Source organism: Sorex araneus, chromosome 6 (genome assembly GCF_027595985.1).
Source record: "Sorex araneus isolate mSorAra2 chromosome 6, mSorAra2.pri, whole genome shotgun sequence".
In the NCBI taxonomy this organism is placed as follows: Eukaryota; Metazoa; Chordata; class Mammalia; order Eulipotyphla; family Soricidae; genus Sorex; species Sorex araneus.
Genome location: NC_073307.1, coordinates 163,106,684 through 163,120,066, shown reverse-complemented (window position 1 = coordinate 163,120,066; position 13,383 = coordinate 163,106,684). Strand labels below are relative to the sequence as shown.

Sequence of the window (13,383 nt, the reverse complement as noted above, 5' to 3'; positions counted from 1 at the left end):
GAAGTCCTGAACCAGCAGTTGGAGTATTAGGGCGATAGTGGCCTGGAAGCAAATCCCCATATAAATCAGCCTTTCTCTGCTTCTTTCCACAGTTGGGAAAGGAAGAGAATCCAGGCCTGGCCGAAGCTGAGGAGCAAAGAACGGCTGTGACCCCCACCTCATGATCCCTGATAGTGCACACACGGTCAGTGACGGCAGTGCTCAGGCGGTACTGGAAAGGCCACCACTCGTGGTCGCCATCTGACAACCCCAGCAGCCCTGTGCCCAGAGCTCCACACCCTCCAACAGCTCAGCAAGGGTCCGATAGGTGCCTAGCTTTGGGTTAACCTGCCCTGAAGTTTCCTTCCTCAGAAGGGCCAATCAAAGCATTGCTTGACCCCACGCACCATGCTGGGCAGTGGCTGAGCCAAACCCCCGAAAGGCAAACATTCATGCCCAAGCATCTGTGCATCCCTTTGCCACATCAGCCCCACGGTCACTGGAGAGTGGGGACGGGAGGCAAGGCACAGGCGGGGTCAGAGGTCAGGAGGTGGGGAGGTGAGAAGAGGGCCTGTTTGCCCGATCACACCCACCACCAGTGCTTCCTTTCCAGGGTGCTGCGCCTGGGGAAATGGGGAACAGCAGGCGCAAAGCTTGGGCATAAGGTTGGAGGCACACAGAGTAGCCGTGGCAGAGCTGCCAGCAGGAGGACCTGGACAGTGACCATCTGCCTCTGCACAGGCGGGTGGATGGTGCCACGCAGGCCGGGGCAGTGCCAGCCAAGGCCAATCAGCAGATGTGGGTGCCTCCCGAGTCTCTGGGATGAGGCTGGGGGATAGGGACTCCCTAGTACGTGCCTGGTCATCACAAGGGTGTGAAGAGCCAGAACTGGGGTTCTGTCTGGGATCCAGGGAGGGGCCAGGACCCTGTTCCCTCCATATGCACAGCGAGGGAGGTGGCAGTGGGGTTCGTTCAGGGACACACGGGGTCAGAGACACACAGACAGACAGAGGCAGGCAGCTCCTTCCATCTCTTTATCGGGGGCAGCAGCATTGTCCTCACCCCAAGGGCCCAGGCTCTCGGCGAGGGCGCAGTGAGATGCTCACACGGAGAGGTCAGAACTGGGGACGAGACGCGTTCCCCAAGGCAGTATGTGGCCACGCTCACTGCCTAACTGTCCCGTGCAGCTCTGCCCAGTGGGCCGGTGGTCTTGGGAGATGGCAGGGAGGTCTTCAGAGAGGCCCGGGGCCTGCTGCAGCTTCCAGGGTCCAGGGCCAGGCCGTTCTCAGCAGGAGGGTCCTCATGTCCCAGTCCAGGGTGTGTCCTGCGAGGCTAGCAGCCCCGTGGGTCTGGAAAGCAGTGTGTCACCTTCGCAGCCTCCGGCACCTGTGCAGGGAAGTCGGGGAGTCTGTGTGCCCCGCTCCTCTGTAGCCTCACCCCTTAGGCTTACTGATGGGGGGGCCACACTTGACGGGGGGCGGTAGGGACGACGGGTGAGTAGGACAACGGCAGCAAGAGTTCCCTGTGTTCTCTGGCCTCTGGGCGCCCATCAAGTGGGACAGGCATCAGCCCCAGGGGCTTCTGGGAAGGCCTCCAGGGTGGCTCTGCCACTCAGCTGAGTGTCAGAGGCCCCTGGCCACCAACCCCGCTGGCATCCCGTGTCGGGTCACTCCCGCAGCAGAAGGTCAGCCTTGTTTACGCGGCTCCCGTGCCAGCAGACGCTCGGTAAATATTGGCTCGACACGTTCAAAGCTTCCCCTGCTCTGGCACTTCTCCCCCTGGCGCGGCTCCAGGACGCCCCGAAGCTGCCCCAGGCGCTCACCTGCAGGTGTCTGGGTTGAGCTCTAGGCCCCGCCCTTGGCAACGGAGGAGGCTGCGGCGTCGGCAGCGGCAGCGGCAGGTCCGGGGGTCAGGGCGCTGGCGGCGCTGGGCGCAGCGTGGGCAGAGGGGCCTGGGGCTGGGGTGGGATGGGTGATGTCAGCTGGGGAGGGTGCTCCGGGGCCTGGGTCCCCGCCCGGAATGGATCGGGGCTGGGGGCGATGGTGGGGAGTGGCAGCCCTAGGAGGAGAAGCAACAATGTCTGGGGCGGGAAGGACCAGCCTTCCCCAGAGCTGCGGGGCACTCGGGCACCCACACCCAGGCTCCGGCAGCAGAGGAGGAGGGGACAGAGGAAGCGAAGGAAGAAGGGAGAAAGGAGGACACCACTGTCTCCTGACCCCGGCCCCCCAGCCCTGCCCCCCACAAGCCCCAGGCCTCACCTGTCCCCCTTGGCAGAAAGTTCTTTCTTCTTGGGTCTGAAAGATAAGGCAGAGACCAGGCAGGGGAGCATGAGGAGAGCAAGGATCAGGGACCACCCCCCCTCAGGACCCCCGAGACGCCGAGCCGCTGGCTGCCACCTGCATTCACACTGGCTGTGCTCCACCAGCGACATCTCCCCCAGCTCGCTGCTCGGGTACTGGATCAGGAGGATCTGTGCGCGGGAGACGGGGACACGGTGAGGGACGGGGACGGGGAGCCGAGGGGGCTCGCCCACCCGCTGGCACCCAGCCCTGGCACCTGCATCCGGATGCGGTGCTGCCCCACGGGCACGCACTCCAGGGCGTCGTCGGGGCAACAGCCACCACAGCGCTGCACCGTCACACAGCTGGGCACCAGCTGCTTGGCCACCGTGCCCACCAGCTCCATACTCAGGGGCACCACCACCTCCCGCGGCTGACAGGCGGCCCGCGCGTATACATCGATCCACGACACCACTGGGGACAGAGCGGGAGGGGTGCGGTCCCCCGGGCGCTCCCTGCCCTCCCCTGCACCAGGAGCCGGGCTCCCCTGCCCCGTCCACCCTGACCCCGAGGGCCGGATGGCAGCGTGCATCTCCGAGGGCAGCTGTGCAGGCAGGTCATCCTTACCTTTCTTCTGGTGGCCTGTGACATCAGGCTGGGACGCGGGGGTCTGTGGGAGAGAAGAGATGTGCACCCCAGAGGCACTGGAGGTGGCGCGGGTGGGGGGCGGGGGTGCCGTTCCTCACATCTCTCCAGACGATTCTTTCCTGGGGTTCTGGTAGCTTTAGCTGGCCACCTGCGACCTGCCCAGGGGCCCACGCGCTCTGGCAGCCGGGTGGACCCTCCCCTCCCAGCCCAGAGCCAGGCAGGTCGGTCGTTCGGGGGCACGGGGCAAGCATGGCCCCACCCCCCAGGTGGAACCCCCAGGGACAAGGTGGAGCAGGGGAGGGGCCCCGGAGCTGGGACTGCAGGGCCCACGGGCCACCTCCGCGGGGGTCTGCCCTGACCCCGCCGCTGGCCAGGGCCCACCCCGCGCCTCCCCACTTCCGCCAACCTTGAGAGGGCACAGCGGGCGGGCGGGCCGCACGTACCTGGGCCGGGGCCAGCTGCAGGAGCGCGGCGAGCAGCAGGCGGCGGAGGAGGGGGCTCATGGTGCCCGCGGGGGCCGCGCGCCGGGGGCGCCCGCATCGCCCTAGCCCGGCGGCGCGGGGGGCGGCGGCAGCCAGAGCCCCATGGCGCGGGCCCGGGCGCGGCGGCCGGGGGCCGGGCGCGGGGGGCGTCTCCTCCGCGGGCCCCTCCCGAGCCCTGGGCGCAGGCAGCGCAGCGCAGCGCCGCGGCGGCGGCCGGGGGAGCCGGGCGGGTGGGCAGCCGGCGGCGGCGGCGGCGGCGGGCGGCGGGCGGCGGGGACGACGGGGGCGGCGGGGGGCCGGGCCGGGCTGGCGGGCGGGCGGCTCATGTGACCGAGACACGCGCGCCCCACCGGGCCGGGGCGGGGGCGGGGCGGGGGCGAGGCCGCGGGCGGGCCCGCCCCCTGCCGACACCCCTTCCCGCCTCGCCTCGGTGGGGACAGGGTCCCCGTGGGCAGCACCCAAGGACGGAGCCGGACGCGAGCTCTGTGAAGGTCTTTATTGCAGGAGTTTGGGGGAGTGGACAGCGCTCAGGGGCTGCTGCCGGGGCGCACGACCTCGGGGCCCGGGACCGGCCCGGGCGGCGGCTGCTGGTTCTGCGGCGGTTCCTTCTGCAGCCTGGCCTTCTTGGCCCTGCGGGAGAGAGCACCGGGGTGGGCCGGGAGCTGGAGAGGGGCGGGCCGCGGAGGGGGACAGAGGAGCAGGGTCAGACCTGGCGCGGGCCTCGTTGTAGATGGCGGTGATGATCCGGTCCTTCTCGTCCATGAAGCTCCGGTGCATCTGTTCCAGCTTCCTGCAAGGGGGTCACAGTGAGCCCTGGAGCCCCCCTGCCCTGCAGGCCCTCCAAGTCCCTCCCCGCCACCTTCTGGAGGATCTCGGACACTCCTGCCTGAGACAGGATGGGGAGAGGGTCACAGAGTGACCCAAGCTGGCCAGAGTCCAGTGGTGCTCCAGGCCACTGGTTGTCCTGTTGCAGAGAGTGACCACAGGTGTCCTGATCAGCTCCCAGGGGACTAGAAGGATGTCCCCAGCAGCAGCAGCATTGGCAGGTGGTGGGAAGGACGGTGGCCAGCGAGGCCCAGTTCGAGTGGAACGCATTTCCTTCTCCGGCATGCAGGTGCTTGGGGCCAGCACCAAGGGTTCACATTCAAATCACCAGCTACTTAGGTTGTACTGGATATGCCAAAAACAGTAACAATAAGTCTCTCAATGAGAGACGTTACTGGTGCCCGCTCGAACTTAGGTTAGCTCCTAGGAACCTGGACAGGACATTAGCCTCCAGTGCTGAGGGTTTTGGCCAAGTCTGGAGAGGCTCTGGAGACCCCTGAGTGCTGGCCACAGAGGTGGAGAATGACATGCCCCGCCCCCTAGGAACTGCACCTGAAGGCCACGTAGTGCAGGCCCATGCCCGCCAGCATGACCAGCAGGCAGTACCCCATCACCCGCTGGTTGAGTTTCTGCTGCCGCCGCCTCTCTTCTGGCCCCTGCGGCCTCACGCCACGGAACTGCGCCCAGTATCTTGAATTGGGGTCTTCCCAAGCGCCTCTGGGGGAAGGAGAGGGTGTGGGGATAAGGTTCCCGGGCAGCGCGGGGGGGGGGGGGGGGGGGGGGGGCGGGGCCTCGGGCCTACCTGTATGCCTGATGCGCTGCCCCGCGAGGGCCCGAGGCACCGGGGGTCGGGGCCGTGGCGGAGCGCAGCTGCAGGTCGTAGTTCCGGCGGCTCTCCGCGTGGCTGAGCACTTGGTAGGCCTCACTCAGCTCCACAAAGCGGCTGTGCAGGGTCGGGTTCCCCGGGTCGCGGTCAGGGTGGAGCTGGGGCAGGGCAGGACGTCCCTCATCTTCCCTTCCACACCCCTCCCAGGACCCCTCAGCCGCGCACCTGGCCGCCAGGCGGGGGAGCACAGACTCGGGGCTCTGGCTTGCCCACCTGCTGCTGGCCCACCCTCTATTTCAGGCTTTCTCAGAGATAGCCCAGGGCTTACAGCATCAATCAGCCTCACACGTGGCCAATTCCTGTTCAATCTCTGGCAGAGCGTACGGCGCCCCGAGTGCCGCCAGGGGTCGCTGCTGAGCAGAGAGCCGGGACTAGCCCCTGAGCACTGAGCACTCGCAGAATAAGCATAAGCAGGTAAGGGGACCCAATGCCAGCCCACCAGATGGATCCCTGGCTGCTGCTCCCAACAGACATTTCGGAGCAGATGTCGGCCCTTGATGCACGCAGACACAATACCCTGTGGCCGCTGCGGGAATGTGGTGCCCGAGCTACTTAGGCTAGCTCCTAGGAATCTGTGTTTGTTTCGGGGACTCACTCGGCAGTGCTCATCAGAGCTTACTCCTGGCTCTGTGCTCAGGGATCACTCCTGGTGGGCTCGGGGGACCACATGGGGTCCCAGGATCGAACCCGGGTCAGGCACAAGCAAGGCAGGCAGCCTGTTACCCTCTGTACTATCACTCCAGCCCCTGCTCCTGGGAGTGGACCCCAACTGGGGTCTGACCCCACCTTCCCTCTTCCCTCCCCCTTCCAACCCTGGGGCCATTGGTACCTCTTTGGATTTAGAGAAGAAAGCTCGTTTAACTTCTTCAGTGCTGGCACTAGGGTGCACCCCCAATAGTTCATAGTAGTTGCTGGGGCCAGACCTGTGGAGAGAGGCCAGATCGTGCAGGGCCCCAGGGGCCCTGGGGAAACCCTCTCCCTATCCCCCAAGCCTCCTCCAACTGATCAGCAACCAGACACGGAGCAGGCTGAGGGGGACCCAAGGGAAATTGGGGTCCTTGGTGAGGTTTTGGAGTAATGATGTGGATTACAACGTCCGAGGGCGCAATCCTCAGAACCCTCACATGAGGAACACCTAGAAAGCTTGTTCAAAAACAACAGCAGGGGCCGGAGCAACAGTACAGCAGGTAGGGCGTTTCCCTCGAATGTGGCAGATAGGGGCTCAATCCTCAGTATCCCATATGATCCCCCGCCAGGAGTGATTCCTGAGTGCAGAGCCAGGAGTCACCCCTGAGCATTGCCGGGTGTGGCCAAAAAAACAAATCCCCCCCAAAAAATAAAAATAAAAAAAAACCCACAACAACAAGGGCAAATTCCTGAGCCTCACCTCATGCCTGCAGATCAGATTCCTGATCAGAACCTCCAGAGCAGGGTCCAAAGATCTGCGACTTTGTAAACCTCCCTCCCCACCTCGGCACCCCAGGCCCACCACCAAGAGTTGGACCCGGTGATGCTCACGACCACGAGAGTTGTGGAAAGCACCTGGGATCTGCCTGGGCTCAGAACCCACACTGGCGATTACGGTGTGACCTTGGGGGTCGTCCCGTACGATCCGATCCAGTGTCCTCAGCCGTGAAGGCGAGGGTTACCTGCGACGCGCCTTGCGCTGCCTCTGACACAGCGTGGAGGGCTCACAGCTCCCTGCGGCCCGCGGGCAGGGCCGAGAGCGGGGCACGACCTCAAACCCCACGGGAGGAGCGACTCACCGCTGCCGGGCAGCCGCCGCGAGGAGCCGGCTGGGAGGGTTGCGCGGCCACCGCGGGCAGAGGCGCAGGGGCAGCATGGCGGCAGGCGAGCAGCTGGGGAAAGGAGGCCACAGAGACGAGTGCATTGGGAACCAGACGGGGCCTGAGGGCAGCGCCCAGGGGGCAGGGGCCAGGGGCTTAGGCGCGGTTCCTTGCAATGGAAAACTGAAGGTGGTCCGGGGGTGGGGGCGGGTGGAGCCTCCAGACTGAGGACCAGCCTCCGGGATCCAGGATCTGTCCCGCCTCCGACCCGGGAGCCCGGGGCCCCCGCTCGTTGTGAAGCCCACCAGCCCCGGCCGCCGAGACCCCTCCTCTCCACCCTGGGACCGCGGGGTAGGGGGGAGAGCGGAGGAGGAGCCACAGCGAAGCCCCGCCCCCGCCGCACTCACGGACTCCGCGACCGCCGCCATTTCCAGAAGCTGGGCTGGCTCCGCCCCCGCGCTCTGATTGGCTTAGACGCACCACACCCCCGCGGCGGAAGGACCGTGCGAAGGTTCCGCCCTCGTCCATCCATTGGCCGTCGGCGTCTCGGCCCCACCCCCGAGACCCAGGCCTGCTGCCCTGCAGCCGGGCGGCCTGAGAACAGGCACCCGGATCCTTCGCGGGCTTGCGGGCCCAGCCGCCGCCAGTCAGGCAGGTGGACATGGTTGTCGCTCTGCTCTACAGCAATAGGCATTTCGCAGGGCAGCTTCCACCCTAGGGGCCTGCAAAGGATCCCCCACGCCCCTCAAAGTCGCGTGTCCTGCCTCTTGCCCATGCAGGGTTCTCCCCTCCCTGTCTTACAGAAATAGTAGATGCCAATGGAATCCAAGAATAAAATCCTTTATTGCCTTCTGAGCCACGGTGATAGGTTCGGGGGCACCCCAGAACACTCATGTGGAGCTGCCCTGGACCAGGTTGTAGAGGAAGACGGCGCCTTTGGCGGAGGGGCAGAGCTCAGCCCACATTTCGGTCTCTTGCAACCTCTGTACTCTCTGTAGGGAGATGGAAGCATTCAGGTATCCTGCCGGAACATGCCTGAGCAGCAGAACCCCTATGCCCTACATCCTTGGTGGGGACGGGGCTATTAAAGGGGCACACAGGCATCCCCAAATGAACTTTTGTGGCTCCTAAGGGAAGCCCAGAGATCTGGGGGCCCCAAATGACCCAGCATGCAGGGGTGTAGATTCACCATCCATCACCAGCTCCCCTGACCAAGCAGATCCACTTTGCCATCTCATACCTGGGTCTCCACAAAGATGATCCCCGTGGATTCGTGGGCCTCAGGGCCCCCACTCAGGTAGTATTTCCTCACCTGCTCAGAAGTCAGGCTGCACCTGGACAAGGACAAGAGAATAAGCTGGTGGGTGCCCAGGCCCTGAGGTCCCAGTCGTCTCAGCCAAGCTTCTTAACCTTTCCCCCACCCTTGGGTCCCGAACTTTGTCCTCCCCCAGGACTCACTCACCGGACAAAGAATTCAGCACTAGCACGGCCGGCACTGGTCTGGTTGCGGGCAATGCCCAGTAGCAACGGCTGGCTCAGGGTGAGCACCGGCAGGTTCACCTAGGGTGAGCGAGAGGGTCCCACCTGTCAGTGCCCAGGCCCGCATGGGCTCTGCCCTTAATACTGCAGAGCCGGCTCCTTTCACACGGCATTACGGGATTTGCAGGTCAAGCACTCAGCATCCTGGAATACCCAGTCTCGGCGTGCTCACTTCACAGAAAGGAAAAACAGATGCAGAGATGGAATTATTTGCCCAGGGTCCCATGCCCCACGGGAACCCCATTTCATTGCCAGTACTCCTACCGACTCCCCATTCTTCCATACATCTGGAGAGCAGGCAAGAAATTAATGAAATTAATTAAAGAAATTAATGAAATAAGGAAAACCCAAGGCTCAGAGCCTCCCATGCACGTAAAGGGAAATACAACCAAGCTCGTCACTCAGGCCACATGCCAGGGCTGGAGCGACAGTACCTGCCTTGCATGCAGCAGACCCAGATTCAGTCCCCCGTCCCACCAGGAGTGATCCCTGAGCATAGAGCTCGGAATGGCTCCTGAGCACAGCCTAGAGTGCCCCCCTCCCAATAAAAAAGAAGGCCCTCGTGCCTGCTGGTCTTCCTGCTAACCAGCCCTGAGTCCTGCATGGCCCACCTCGTCCTCACCCACCTCGTCACAGATCTCCTGGAGGATGCTAGAGAAGAGTTCGTGCACCACCAGCTCCCCGAGGAAGTCCTTGTGTGAGGGGCTGTTGCCAGGACAAAGGGCCTGGAAGAGGTCACACATGCTCAGTCCCCGCTCCCCACATCTTCCCACCTTGCCCCCCCCCCCCAACACACAGTGGCCCTGAATGTTTGGTTGGGCACAAGATCAGTGTTCCTTTCCCAGACAGGTAGCCAGAGGATTGGCTAGATCCTCTGCCCCTCCCAACTCCCCACTGCCTAGCTGCCCACAAGTTGAGGGTCAGTGGGGAGGCTGAGGGGATGCCCAGCGCACTGACTTCAGAGAAGCCCCAAGTCAGCAATCTCTTTCTGGGCGAGGTGACTCTTTGGGTCTCGGCACCTGTCCTCCCAGTCTGGCAGCTCACCTGAGGCTCAGGGTGCCCTCCGGGCACATCCACCAGTCCAGGGGCCTCAGCCACCTGCCGAGAGCGGTGCAGGAAGACAAGGAAACCATCAGAGGTGGCCAGAGCAGCGCCTACCCCTAGCGGGTCAGCCAGGTAGGCCTGCTTGTCACCCCAGTCGGCGGCACCCTGCTGCTGCAGGCACGCAGCTGAGTTGGACCAGTTGGTGCCCAGGAAGTCTCGGTAGGAAGTCAGGCCCAGGCGCAGGTGCAGCAGCGGCCCCGCTGAGCCAGTGGGCTCCAGGACGGCGGAGTGCAGGCGGAACTTGGGGGCGTCAAAGAGCCAGGGCTGGGTCTGGAGTCGGCTCTCCCAGATAGCAGAGATGGCCTCGTCCCCTCCTGGCAGTGGGCGACGGTCATGGGCGGGGCTCAGCTCCACCCGCACCTGCTCCTCTGGCAGACCTCCCGGGGGACAGATAAGCAGCAGGGACACCTCGGGGTCCATGGCCTGGAGAGGGCAGCTCTGGGAGAGGACACAGAGAGACCTGCCACCTCGCGGAGGACCACAGCCACCCTCAGACACCCACTGCCACAGACCTCCCGCTGCCACAGGACACCCCCTGTCACCGACCTCCAGAGGCGCCTCTGCACCTCCCTGCCCCCTCCCAGCCCTCCTGCGCTCCCTGATCACCTCCCCTGACCACTGACATCTCTTCCTCCCACCAGGACTCCTGCCGCCCGACTTTGCGCGGGCTCCCGGGCATCCCTACCACCCAGAGGTCCTGGGCTCTGTCACCGCTCCACAGCCCATGTCTCCCAACCCCACGGCTGATGCCGCTAACCTCAAACGCGCTGGGTCCCTCTAGGGGGTCCAGATCTCCAGCCTCGGGCGGGTACTCACCAACCCGCAGGCCCGCCGCGGCCCCTCCCCTCCCCGCGAGCGGAAGTGCCCGCCCCCTGCGGCCTCGGCTTCTTATTGGCCGGCCCCAGCGCGCAGGCTCGCCGGCCGCGGGAGTCCGGAAGCGTTCGCGAGTGTCCGCGGTCGCTGCTGCTAGGTCCTGGACGCCGGTCCACCCGGCTCAGCGAAATGCCCTTCTGGAGGGTCAGGCCCACGAGGCTGGAGCGCGGGGGCTCGGCTTCCTGGCTTTTCGTGGCGGACACACAGTGACTTTGGGACAAGTCTTGCCTGCTGGGCCTCAGTTTCCCTCTGTGCACCAGGTGGGAAGTGAATGGCAGGAGCTGACTGTCCTCCTCGCGGCTCCCCCATCCCGAGACTTGGTGACTGACCGGGCAGGGCGGACTTGGTTCCTCCAAGCTGCACTGACGCTGCCCCGCCGGCCGCCCATGGACTCTTCTGGAAGCAGGAGGCAGCAGGCAGCGGGGTCCAGGGGGAGAGGGGCCCACAGACCCCGGGAGCAGGTGCGCTCTCCCTCCCCACCCACATGGTGGGGGGCTGGGGAGGGGGCCTGCGCGCTGGATGGGGGGGGTTGCTCTGTGCAGGGACTCAGGAGTTTGGCAGCTCTGGGGCTTGGTTCCCTTAGTCTCCTGCGGGGGCTCCCACAGCGTTCAGGGCGGGAGCGGGACCACCAGGGGCTGCCTCTGGCCTCTTTCAGGATGCAGATGTGCGATTGTCCAAAGCTCTGTCCTACGCCCTGCGCCACGGCGCTCTGAAGCTGGGGCTTCCCATGGGGGCCGGTAAGTGAGGGAAGCGCTGGGAGAACACCATGGGGACAGCTTGGGGGGAGGGCCCCTCTGCCCCCAGGGACAGGAAGGAGAAGTCCAGAGATGGGGCAGAGGCCCAAGGCACTGTGTCATACCAGGTACCCTGGCACTGAGCCCGCGGGTGAGTCCTTCCAGCCAAGTGCACTCGTGCGTGCTGCCTAGCCGTAGGCAGGAGCGCTGGACCAGTGATGCTTATCGCAAGTGTCCACTCTCTGTCCCGGAAGGGCTGACTTTATGGGCTGGAGAGATGGCACAGCGGATTAGGTGCTTGCCTTGCGTTATGACCTACCTGGGTTTGATCCCTGGCACCTCACATGCCCGAGTGCTTCCCAGAGCCCCTCTAGGAGTGATCGCTGAGCACAGAGCCCCGAGTAGGTCTGGAGCACTGCCGGCTGTAGCCCCCAAACACAAATCAAATAGAGGGCCAGAGAGATAGTGCAGGGGGTCGTGCACTTGCCTTGTATGCAGCCGACCCAGGCTCGATCCCTCGCACCACATATATGGTCCCCTGGTCCCTGCCAGGAGGGATTCTTGAGCACAGAGCCAGGAGTCGGTCCTGAGCACCGCCAGGTGTGACCCAAAAACAGTAAGTAAAAGAATAAATAAAAGGAGTGATTTATCTCGGTGGCCCACCCGCGGTGCATATCCTGTTCCAATGTCAGCTGAGGCAGCTGAGGCCCAGAAAGGCCAGGGGGTGGGGGGTGGGGGCTTCTAAAAGCCACTCAGGGGAACCCCACCACCTCAGGCTCGGTCCTGGCTCCCCGGCTAACACTGGCCCAGCGCTCAGCCCTGCCCCCCTGCCTGCCCGCAGATGGCTTTGTGCCCGTGGGCGCCCTCCTGCAGCTGCCCCAGTTCAGAGGCTTCTCGGAGGAGGACGTGCGGCGCGTGGTGGACACCAATGAGAAGCAGCGGTTCGCTCTTCAGCCAGGGGACCCCAGTACCGGCCCCCTCATCCGGGCCAATCAGGGCCACTCCCTACAGGTGGGTGCTGAAGTGGGAAGAGAACTGGGTTGGGGCGGGTGGGGGGGAAGCCTGCATGTGAAGCGGCCTCATGTCTGCGCCCCCCCGCCCCCCGCCCCCCATTCCAGGTGCCTGAGCTGGAGCTGACACCCCTGGAGACGCCAGAGGCCCTGCCCCCGGTGCTCGTGCATGGCACATTCTGGCGCCACTGGCCTTCCATTCTGCACTGCGGCCTGTCGTGCTGTGGGCGGACTCACATCCACCTGGCGCCAGGCCTGCCTGGGGACCCCGAGGTCACCAGCGGTCAGTGTCCTCCCACGCCAGCTCCTTCCACCCACTCTGTCCTCCCGGGTCCTTCTCTGGACATTCACAGCATCTGGTCCAAGTCCAAGATCATCCCATCGCGTCCCCCTTTCTGCTCCTGAGCCCAGGGCCCCCCCACCTGCCCTGGCTGTGCCGACCACAGGCCCAAGCTCCCCGGACTCTGTTGTCTCCACAGGCCTGCGAGCCAACTGCGAAGTGGCTGTGTTCATTCACGGACCCCGGGCCCTGGCAGGTGAGTCTGAGCCCAGCGGGGACTGAGCGGGCCCCAGGGAGGCCAGAACCACGGCCCTGGCTCTCTCTGCAGATGGAATCCCCTTCTTCCGCTCGGCCAACGGGGTGATCCTGACTCCAGGCAACGCTGAGGGCTTCCTGCCTCCCAAGTACTTCAAGGAGGCCCTGCAGCTCCGGCCCAGCCGTGAGACCCACCCCCCGCCACCACCCCGCACCCTCAGTTCTGCCTGTGCCTCCCATCCTGCCTCTCATCCCACCCCCCAGTCCCGCCCTGTCTCCCATTTGCTAACTGGTTCTTGCCTTCGTCCCAGGAAAGCCCCTGCCCTTGGCTGGTGATGTAGAGACAGAGCGTCAGAATGGCTCCCAGCACCGGTCCAGAGGAAGAACAGTCCCCCAATAAAATATTTATTTAAAAGATAAAGGTATCAGATTAACAAAAGAGAAACTTCAGTTTGTACTATGAATTGTCTCAGTCAGGACCTGCAACTGGTCTTCCGTGATCTCAAGAGACCATTCATCAGGTCAGGGTTGCCGGTCTCGGTCACCGGGACACCAGGGTGGGGGGGCCCAGTGAGAGCCCAGGGCGCACCTTCCCTAGTCTGCAGGACGGGAGTCTGGCACCAGCAGGTCCCCGGATTGCACAAAGCCAGTGGCGGCGGGTGCATATGACCCATTCGCTTCGTGTCTGGAGAGGGTGTGAGC

General features: G+C 64.6%; 4 protein-coding genes across 12 annotated transcripts; 1 reads left to right on the top strand and 3 right to left on the bottom strand.

Annotated features, from left to right (window-relative positions):
• Positions 1–998: 998 nt before the first annotated feature.
• On the bottom strand, positions 999–3,556 carry VEGFB (vascular endothelial growth factor B). 3 transcript variants are annotated; one of them, XM_004618373.2, is made up of 7 exons: positions 3,350–3,556; positions 2,886–2,928; positions 2,536–2,732; positions 2,376–2,449; positions 2,238–2,273; positions 1,802–2,037; positions 999–1,365 (listed from the first exon to the last, which is right to left on the bottom strand). In XM_004618373.2, the coding sequence occupies exons 1-6, from the start codon at positions 3,407–3,409 to the stop codon at positions 1,824–1,826; spliced, it is 624 nt and encodes a 207-aa protein (XP_004618430.1). In that variant the 5' UTR covers positions 3,410–3,556; the 3' UTR covers positions 999–1,365; positions 1,802–1,823. The 3 variants fall into 3 exon arrangements, with proteins under 3 accessions (XP_004618430.1, XP_004618431.1, XP_054997545.1); XM_004618374.2 differs by having other exon boundaries at positions 1,802–1,936; positions 3,350–3,551; XM_055141570.1 differs by lacking the exons at positions 2,886–2,928; positions 3,350–3,556 and having other exon boundaries at positions 2,536–2,851.
• Positions 3,557–3,870: 314 nt separating this feature from the next.
• On the bottom strand, positions 3,871–7,733 carry DNAJC4 (DnaJ heat shock protein family (Hsp40) member C4). 5 transcript variants are annotated; one of them, XM_055141563.1, is made up of 7 exons: positions 7,294–7,733; positions 6,866–6,958; positions 5,929–6,022; positions 5,016–5,197; positions 4,766–4,930; positions 4,098–4,178; positions 3,871–4,018 (listed from the first exon to the last, which is right to left on the bottom strand). In XM_055141563.1, exons 1-7 carry the CDS (start codon positions 7,578–7,580, stop codon positions 3,916–3,918), a joined length of 1,005 nt encoding a protein of 334 aa, XP_054997538.1. In that variant the 5' UTR covers positions 7,581–7,733; the 3' UTR covers positions 3,871–3,915. The 5 variants fall into 5 exon arrangements, with proteins under 5 accessions (XP_054997538.1, XP_054997539.1, XP_054997540.1 ...); XM_055141564.1 differs by having other exon boundaries at positions 5,016–5,156; positions 7,294–7,690; XM_055141565.1 differs by lacking the exon at positions 6,866–6,958.
• NUDT22 (nudix hydrolase 22) lies at positions 7,711–10,391 on the bottom strand. Of its 2 annotated transcripts, none has more exons than XM_004618504.2 (6): positions 10,287–10,391; positions 9,470–9,967; positions 9,052–9,150; positions 8,349–8,446; positions 8,127–8,220; positions 7,711–7,878 (listed from the first exon to the last, which is right to left on the bottom strand). In XM_004618504.2, exons 2-6 carry the CDS (start codon positions 9,947–9,949, stop codon positions 7,777–7,779), a joined length of 873 nt encoding a protein of 290 aa, XP_004618561.1. In that variant the 5' UTR covers positions 9,950–9,967; positions 10,287–10,391; the 3' UTR covers positions 7,711–7,776. The 2 variants fall into 2 exon arrangements, with proteins under 2 accessions (XP_004618561.1, XP_054997542.1); XM_055141567.1 differs by having other exon boundaries at positions 10,346–10,374.
• Positions 10,392–10,520: 129 nt separating this feature from the next.
• On the top strand, positions 10,521–13,144 carry TRPT1 (tRNA phosphotransferase 1). Of its 2 annotated transcripts, none has more exons than XM_055141568.1 (7): positions 10,521–10,863; positions 11,058–11,139; positions 11,978–12,147; positions 12,255–12,429; positions 12,626–12,682; positions 12,755–12,830; positions 12,993–13,144. In XM_055141568.1, exons 1-7 carry the CDS (start codon positions 10,789–10,791, stop codon positions 13,015–13,017), a joined length of 660 nt encoding a protein of 219 aa, XP_054997543.1. In that variant the 5' UTR covers positions 10,521–10,788; the 3' UTR covers positions 13,018–13,144. The 2 variants fall into 2 exon arrangements, with proteins under 2 accessions (XP_054997543.1, XP_004618560.1); XM_004618503.2 differs by having other exon boundaries at positions 12,755–12,865; positions 12,993–13,129.
• Positions 13,145–13,383: the final 239 nt, after the last annotated feature.

Excerpts from the sequence above, each read along its gene's own strand:
- VEGFB (XM_055141570.1), bottom strand. The coding sequence starts at position 2,850 with ATGCACGCTGCCATCCGGCCCTCGGGGTCAGGGTGGACGGGGCAGGGG. Across the intron at positions 2,450-2,535 it reads AGCACCGCATCCGGATGCAG|ATCCTCCTGATCCAGTACCC; the intron begins GTGCCAGGGCTG and ends TCCCGCGCACAG. Across the intron at positions 2,038-2,237 it reads CTTTCTGCCAAGGGGGACAG|GGCTGCCACTCCCCACCATC; the intron begins GTGAGGCCTGGG and ends TTCTCCTCCTAG.
- DNAJC4 (XM_012934986.2), bottom strand. The coding sequence starts at position 7,314 with ATGGCGGCGGTCGCGGAGTCCGTGAGTGCGGCGGGGGCGGGGCTTCGC. Across the intron at positions 5,198-5,928 it reads TCTTCTCTAAATCCAAAGAG|CTCCACCCTGACCGCGACCC; the intron begins GTACCAATGGCC and ends GCCCTGCCCCAG. Across the intron at positions 4,019-4,097 it reads TACAACGAGGCCCGCGCCAG|GGCCAAGAAGGCCAGGCTGC; the intron begins GTCTGACCCTGC and ends TCTCTCCCGCAG.
- NUDT22 (XM_004618504.2), bottom strand. The coding sequence starts at position 9,949 with ATGGACCCCGAGGTGTCCCTGCTGCTTATCTGTCCCCCGGGAGGTCTG. Across the intron at positions 8,447-9,051 it reads TCCAGGAGATCTGTGACGAG|GTGAACCTGCCGGTGCTCAC; the intron begins GTGGGTGAGGAC and ends CGCTCACCCTAG. Across the intron at positions 8,221-8,348 it reads AGTGCTGAATTCTTTGTCCG|GTGCAGCCTGACTTCTGAGC; the intron begins GTGAGTGAGTCC and ends GTCCTTGTCCAG.
- TRPT1 (XM_004618503.2), top strand. The coding sequence starts at position 10,789 with ATGGACTCTTCTGGAAGCAGGAGGCAGCAGGCAGCGGGGTCCAGGGGG. Across the intron at positions 12,148-12,254 it reads ATCAGGGCCACTCCCTACAG|GTGCCTGAGCTGGAGCTGAC; the intron begins GTGGGTGCTGAA and ends CCCCCATTCCAG. Across the intron at positions 12,683-12,754 it reads CGGACCCCGGGCCCTGGCAG|ATGGAATCCCCTTCTTCCGC; the intron begins GTGAGTCTGAGC and ends CTCTCTCTGCAG.